The following is an 8,073-nucleotide window of genomic DNA, read 5'->3' as shown; positions in this document are numbered from 1 at the left end:
TTACAAAAAATTCCATCAAGTCATATTTTTCAAATTTTTAAGTTGTTATATGTTCATCAGATGTGTCTCTAAAGACTACAAGTGATTTTATATCTATATGTAGACCTTTTTTCGCAAAGTATTTTTTAAATAAAAGTATATTTATCAAGTGTCTCTCTTTGCACTACATGCTATGTTATATCTATATTTCATATTGGCCTGTTACAGTAGCAATTTAATTGACAAAACTTTTTTTTAATAAAAACTTGACTGTCATATTTTTCAAAACTAAAAGTTGTATGTTTGTTTATCCGATTTGTCTCTTAAGACTACACATTATTTTATATCTATATTTCATGCATGTTACAGTAGCAATTTATTTCCTTAAAAAAGTTAATAAAACATTTGACGAGTATTATTTTTATTAAAACTAAAAATTGTAGTATTTTCACCAGGTGTGTCTCTATATAGTGCAATGCGCTGTGAATGTTTACGTTTTTAATCAGGGTCCGAATTTTACAGACGGTCCCTTGGGGAACGTCAGCGCCCAGTGCAGCGAATCTGCTGTTTTCAGTAATAAATCCTCAGAGAAAAGGAAAGTTCGGGAGTTTTGAGAAAATGTAAGGTTTGTAGTTTGTTCTCTGTTTCTCTGTGGTTTAGAGGAAGTTATTTAGGAGAGTTTAGGACGGTGTGTTTGAGCATGAGAACCTCCGAAACGCGAATATCCGCGGAAATATCGAATATCAACCGGTTTAGAGTCCGGAGTCCGGTTTAGATCCTCTCAGCTCTCTCTCACTGAGCTCAGCTCTCTCTCTATTCCTACAGCTGTACATTACTCCTCCTGCACATCACATCACATCACATCACATCACATCACATCACATCACATCACATCACATCACATCACATCACATCACATCACATCACATCACATCACATCACATCACATCACATCACATCACATCACATCACATCACATCACATCACTGCTGCTGTGATCACTGGAGTTATATTAGTTGTTGGTGCCCCTATATTTGTGTTATTTGTTGATGTTGTGATCACTGTAGTTATATTTGTGGTTTTTGTTGTGATTGCTGTAGTTTTATTTGTTGTTGGTGCTGCTATGATTGTGATATTTATTGATGTGATTGTTGTAGTTATGTTTGTTGTTGCTGCTGTGATTGTGATATTTATTAATGTTTTTGTTGTGATTGCTGTATTTATATTTGTTGTTGGTGCTGCTATAATTGTGATATTTATTATTGTTGTGATTGTTGTAGTTATGTTTGTTGTTGCTGCTGTGATTGTGATATTTATTAATGTTTTTGTTGTGATTGCTGTATTTATATTTGTTGTTGGTGCTGCTATAATTGTGATATTTATTGATGTTGTGATTGTTGTAGTCATGTTTGTTGTAGCTGCTGTGATTGTGATATGTATTAATTGTTTTTGTTGTGATTGCTGTAGTTATATTTGTTGCTCCTGCGTTGATTGTGATATTTGTTGATGTTGTGATCACTGTAGTTATATTTGTTGTTTTTGTTGTGATTGCTGTGGTGAGATTTATTGATGTTTTTGTTGTGATTGCTGTATTTATATTTGTTGTTGGTGCTGCTATAATTGTGATATTTATTGATGATGTGATTGTTGTAGTCATGTTTGTTGTTGCTGCTGTGATTGTGATATTTATTCATGTTTCCGTTGTAATTGATGTAGTTATATTTGTTGTTGGTGCTGCTATGATTGTGATATTTATTGATGTGATTGTTGTAGTCATGTTTGTTGTTGCTGCTGTGATTGTGATATTTATTAATGTTTTGTTGTAATTGATGTAGTTATATTTGTTGTTGGTGCTGCTATGATTGTGATATTTGTTGGGTTGTGGTTGCTGTAATTGGTAATGTAATTATTGTTATGATTGTTGTGGTGTTTATTGTCGTTGTTTTAACTGTTACATTTGTTGTTGTGATTGTTATAGTTTGTTGCTGCAGCTGTGTTTGTGATATTTATTTGTCTTAATTGTGATTATAGGTGTTGTTGTTGTTGTTGTTGTTAATGGTTTTGTTGTTATTGTTGTGGTGATGTATATGGTTGTCTGAAGAATCCACTATACCTATATTAGTTCAGGCTGGTGAAGTGTCTCACTTGTAGGGTTGTGTACAGTGTTTAGTTAGTTTATTATTATTGAACTGATTGATGATTAATAAATAAGGGTGACATCAATATTATTACAAATTTAAATGTTATAATTTTATTATACTTGTTTTCTGGTACCAATCATATCTTACCTCTTATCTCTTTATATTTGTCCCAAAAGCAGAACAGAAAGCTTCACCTGCCTGAACCGGCGAGACTCACCTGATCTCCACTCAACCTGAACAGGTAATCACTCTCACATCAGCTTTATTTATATAAAGCTGGTCAGTGTGCTCGTGGCAAGGCCGGGCGAATTATAGCAGGTGGAGTGAGGTCTGATAATGATGCAGATGGGTAGCAGGCTTTTTTATTGCACAAAGGAATTTATTGGTTAGCTGAGTATATAACAGTGCTGTACTCAGTCATTAGATTGTCGCTAGAGAAAATTCAGTTTGAAATGTTGCTTTTAAACTATAAATTATAAACTAATTTATAATTGAGAAGTATTGTAAGAATTTAAGGAAATATAAGTAAATTGGACTGTTGGTCTGTAATATGACTGTTGTGAGATGTAAGGCGATGTAATGGGAATGTGATGGGGTGTATTGAGATGTGGTAGGAATGTGATGGGATGTAACAGTGTAATGGGTGTGGTGGGAGTGTAATGGTTGGGCATGGAAGTGTGGTTAGATGTAATAGGTTGTAGTCGGAGTGTGATAGGATGTAATGAAGTAACAGTGCAATGGGTTGTGATGAGGTGTGTTGTGTTGGGAGTGATTGGGTGTGTTAGGAGTGGTTGGGTGTGGTAGGAGGGTTATAGGGTGTGGTTGCACTGTGAATAGGTGTGATGAGATGTAATGGGACTGTAATGGGGGTGTATTTGGTCTGTGATGGGATGTAATGGGACAGTGATGGGATGTGATTGGGTGGAATGTGATGTAATGGGATGTAATGTTGCGAGTGATTGGGTGTTGTTGGAGTGTTATGGGGTATGGTTGGACTGCGATGGGATGTAATGGGACTGTGATGGGATGGAATGTGGTGTAATAAAACTGTGATTGGATGTTATAATGTGACTGTGATGGGGTGTGATGAGGATGTGTGGGAGCTGTAGTATGTTTAGTATTAAACCTGGTCCTGTGGGGAGGTCCGTTGTGTAAATTTCTGTATTATTAAATGTGATTTCCTGTGATCTGCAGGATGTTAGCCCGTAGGTTGGGTCTGCAGTTGGGTCGGCCCACTCGGACCCTGGGCGGTTGGCTGGTGAGTAAATTCTTCAAAGCTCACAACGACCTGCTGGAGGAGAACGCGGTAAAACTGAGCCAGATCCAACCCGACGAGACGGTTCTGGAGCTGGGGCACGGACCGGGACTCGGCCTCCAGTACGCCATGCAGAAACTAACCGGTATCACAATCAATCACATTCCATCACCCCTGTCTCACACCCCAATCACACTACATCACCCCTGTTTCACACCCCAATCACACTACCTTACCCCAGTCTCACCCCCAATTACATTACATCACCCCAGTCCCCCACTCCAATCACACTACATCACCCCTGTCTCACACCCCAATCACACATCACCCCAGTCTCACACTCCAATCAAACTACATCACCCCAGTCTCACACCCCAATCACACTACATCACCCCAGTCCCACACCCCAATCACACTACATCACCCCAGTCTCACACTCCAGTCACACATCACCCCAGTCTCACACCCCAATCACACTACATCACCCCAGTCTCACACTCCAATCACACTTCCATTGCTCCAGTCTCACCCCCAATTACATTACATCACCCCAGTCCCCCACTCCAATCACACTCCATCACCCCTGTCTCAAAACCCAATTACATCTAATCACCCCAGTCTCACACCCCAATCACACTAAATCACCTCTGTCTCACACCCCAATCACACTACATCACCCCTGTCTCACACCCCAATCACACTACATCACCCCAGTCTCACCCCCCCATCACACTACATCACCCCTGTCTCACACCCCAATCACACATCACCCCAGTCTCACACCCCAATCACACTACATCACCCCAGTCTCACACCCCAATCACACTACATCACCCCTGTCTCACACCCCAATCACACATCACCCCAGTCTCACACCCCAATCACACTACATCACCCCAGTCTCACACCCCAATCACACTACATCACCTCTGTCTCACACCCCAATCACACTACATCACCTCTGTCTCACACCCCAATCACACTACATCACGCCTGTCTCACACCCCAATCACACTACATCACCCCAGTCTCACCCCCCCATCACACTACATCACCCCTGTCTCACACCCCAATCACACTACATCACCCCAGTCTCACACCCCAATCACACTACATCACCCCTGTCTCACACCCCAATCACACATCACCCCAGTCTCACACCCCAATCACACTAAATCACCCCTGTCTCACACCCCAATCACACTACATCACCCCTGTCTCACACCCCAATCACACTACATCACCCCAGTCTCACACCCCAATCACACTACATCACCTCTGTCTCACACCCCAATCACACTACATCACCTCTGTCTCACACCCCAATCACACTACATCACGCCTGTCTCACACCCCAATCACACTACATCACCCCAGTCTCACCCCCCCATCACACTACATCACCCCTGTCTCACACCCCAATCACACTACATCACCCCAGTCTCACACCCCAATCACACTACATCACCCCTGTCTCACACCCCAATCACACATCACCCCAGTCTCACACCCCAATCACACTAAATCACCCCTGTCTCACACCCCAATCACACTACATCACCCCTGTCTCACACCCCAATCACACTACATCACCCCAGTCTCACACCCCAATCACAGTACATCACCCCTGTCTCACACCCCAATCACACTACATCACCCCTGTCTCACACCCCAATCACACTACATCACCCCTGTCTCACACCCCAATCACACATCACCCCAGTCTCACACCCCAATCACACTACATCACCCCTGTCTCACACCCCAATCACACTACATCACCCCTGTCTCACACCCCAATCACACATCACCCCAGTCTCACCCCCCCAATCACACTACATCACCCCTGTCTCACACCCCAATCACACATCACCCCAGTCTCACACCCCAATCACACATCACCCCAGTCCCACACGCCAGTCACACTACATCACCCCAGTCTCACACCCCAATCACACTACATCACCCCTGTCTCACACCCCAATCACACTACATCACCCCTGTCTCACACCCCAATCACACATCACCCCAGTCTCACACCCCAATCACACTACATCACCCCTGTCTCACACCCCAATCACACTACATCACCCCAGTCTCAAAGCCCAATCACATTCTATCACCCCAGTCTCACACCACAATCGCATTCTATAACTCCAGTCTCACACCCTAATCTCACTCCATCACCCCAGTCTAACAACCCAATAACATTCCATAACCCCAGAGCCAAACCTCATTTTAGGGTAATGAGTTGTGATGGGGTTGTGATGGAGTGTAGAGAGACTGTGATGGGATGTAATGGGACTGTGATAGGATGTGATGTGGTATGGTGGGGCTGTGAAAGTGTCATGAGATTTCATGGGCTATAGTGGAAGTGTGATTGGATGTGATGTGATATAATGGAAATGTGATGTGATGAAACAGTTTAATGGGCTATGGTGAGGTTGTGATTGGGTGTATTGGAAGTGATTGGGTGTGGTGAGCGTGTCATGGGATGTGATGGGACTGTGATGGGTTGTGATATTGTGTATATGGTGTCTCAGGGCCGCAGGGGAAGCTGCTGGGGGTGGATGTTTCGGAGTATATGCACCAGATGGCGCTGGAGCGAATGCAGGAGCAGATCTTAGTGGGGAAGGTGAAGCTGATCCTGGGTGATGTGGCGGCGATGCCGTTTGAGGATCACAGCGTGGATAAAGTCTTCCACTGTAACTGTTATTACTTCTGGCCCGACTTACAGAGAGCGGCTGCTGAGATCCACCGTGTCATGAAACCAGGTGAAGCTCCTCAGAGCAGGTCTGCAACTAATCACTATTATAAAAGAAGAGGTGTTGTGCTGAAATCCGTCTCTCCTTGGTGATGTGCAGAAGCGTCAGGCAGCAGTACAACAGAATACAGTGCTGGTGATTCTGTATCTACTGTAACTGTAGATTAATTACAGAGCAGTACGGGTACAATAGATTACAGTGCTGGTGATTCTGTATCTACTGTAACTGTAGATTAATTACAGAGCAGTACGGGTACAATAGATTACAGTGCTGGTGATTCTGTATCTACTGTAACTGTAGATTAATTACAGAGCAGTACGGGTACAACAGATTACAGTGCTGGTGATTCTGTATCTACTGTAACTGTAGATTAATTACAGAGCAGTATGGGTACAACAGATTACGGTGCTGGTGATTCTGTATCTACTGTAACTGTAGATTCATTTTTATTTATAAACACTAATAGAAGGAATGTGAGGGGAATCTGTTAAACTCTTTCTGCTGCAGGACAAACCTGCACTCAAAGAATAGAGATGCATTATGGCAGAGAGACACAATTCAGCACAACACCTAAACTGAGACAACTCACTAAACTGACAACTTTCTACGAACCAATCAGTGTGAAGTATAGGGAGACATAATGACAGGATAGGAGTAAAGTAGTTTAATGCACTCAGTCATCAGACCCGTTGCAACAGGGCAAGCAAACCAGTCAATTGCCTATAGGAGCCACAAACTGGCCTGAGGCCCCCAGACAATGACTTGTTATGAATTTAATGTAGCGATAAAACTATGTTAGCGCCTCTTTAAATTCTGTGATAGTCAGTACAGGAAATTTCAACACTGTAATCAGATCCCCCTCCAGGGGGAACCTCCTACTAGTTCCTTCAGTAGCCAGCCAGGTTCGTCATTGCTGCAGTCGGCAAAATATGAAACTTCAACAATCATAAAGTAATGGGGGGGTTGGGGGGTTTATTTGGCTTGGCTTGGTATTTGGGGCCCCCGGATGCCTTGAAACGGCCCTTTCAGTCATTAAATTGCAACACACATGAAACTTGGTCTGATTTCTGGTAGTCGAGCCCATTAACTTCAGGAGATCTCCTCCATATTGTTCTAAATTACCACAAAAGTCTACGTTTGGAATTGTTGATTGTGCAGATTATTTGTTGCGATCGTAATTCAGAGTGAACAGCTTTGATAATGGATTAGTATTGTTTGTAATTATTTATATTTAAATGTTGTTTTTGATGCTGGTTATCAGGTGGGCTGATGGTGACGACCCTGCGGTTGGACCGGGTTGAATTACTTGCGGATAAGAAGGTAATGCCTACAGAGAACTGGCGACCGGAGGCGTACATGCAGGCGCTGGAGTCGGCCGGGTTCACCGGCGTCAGGATGGAGAATAGGAAACACAAACTGATCCCGTACGAAGCGATTTACGCCACCGCAGCCAAGTGAACACCAGTACAGACTAGTGAAAACAGAATTTAAGGAATAGTAAGTTTTATATCAGCGCAGGAACCTCTACGCAAATTAAACACTTTAATAATGTTCATATTTTGGTATTTTTTATATTTTATTAAATATTGGCTTGCTAAAACGTGATTAGGGGTGAATATTGGATGTTCTGTATTAAAATTCAAAGCTCTTACAATCGCCTACAAGGTGATACAGAACAGCTCCTTCCTACCTGCACTCGCTCCTGAAGGCTTACGCTACCTCCCGGCCGCTGCGCTCCTCCAATGAACGTCGCCTCGCTTTACCAAACAAACATTCACACAAAGCAATCCAGACTGTTCTCATACAGAGTTCCCCAATGGTGGAACTAACTACCTTCTACTACCAGATCAGGAGAATCCCTCACTATCTTTAATAAACTCCTGAAGACAGAGCTCTTCAAAGAGCACTTACTCTCCTAACACCTCTAACTAAC

General features: G+C 43.0%; 1 protein-coding gene across 4 annotated transcripts; it reads left to right on the top strand.

Moving 5' to 3' along the window:
- The first annotated feature begins 511 nt into the window (after window positions 1-511).
- zgc:194242 (uncharacterized protein LOC100005854 homolog) lies at window positions 512-7,779 on the top strand. 4 transcript variants are annotated; one of them, XM_007240630.4, is made up of 5 exons: window positions 512-599; window positions 2,300-2,361; window positions 3,315-3,520; window positions 5,919-6,149; window positions 7,402-7,779. In XM_007240630.4, the coding sequence occupies exons 3-5, from the start codon at window positions 3,316-3,318 to the stop codon at window positions 7,596-7,598; spliced, it is 633 nt and encodes a 210-aa protein (XP_007240692.1). In that variant the 5' UTR covers window positions 512-599; window positions 2,300-2,361; window position 3,315; the 3' UTR covers window positions 7,599-7,779. The 4 variants fall into 4 exon arrangements, with proteins under 4 accessions (XP_007240692.1, XP_022521314.1, XP_007240693.1 ...); XM_022665593.2 differs by having other exon boundaries at window positions 2,297-2,361; XM_007240631.4 differs by having other exon boundaries at window positions 512-604.
- The last annotated feature ends 294 nt before the right edge of the window (window positions 7,780-8,073 follow it).

Source organism: Astyanax mexicanus, chromosome 13 (genome assembly GCF_023375975.1).
Source record: "Astyanax mexicanus isolate ESR-SI-001 chromosome 13, AstMex3_surface, whole genome shotgun sequence".
Taxonomy (NCBI): Eukaryota; Metazoa; Chordata; class Actinopteri; order Characiformes; family Acestrorhamphidae; genus Astyanax; species Astyanax mexicanus.
The sequence above is the reverse complement of the archived record's forward strand: the minus strand, read 5'-3'. Positions and strand labels throughout refer to the sequence as shown.

Coding starts and splice junctions, on each gene's coding strand:
- zgc:194242 (XM_007240630.4), top strand. CDS start 3,316: ATGTTAGCCCGTAGGTTGGGTCTGCAGTTGGGTCGGCCCACTCGGACC. Junction 3,521..5,918: donor CGCCATGCAGAAACTAACCG/GTATCACAATCA, acceptor ATGGTGTCTCAG/GGCCGCAGGGGAAGCTGCTG. Junction 6,150..7,401: donor CCACCGTGTCATGAAACCAG/GTGAAGCTCCTC, acceptor GCTGGTTATCAG/GTGGGCTGATGGTGACGACC.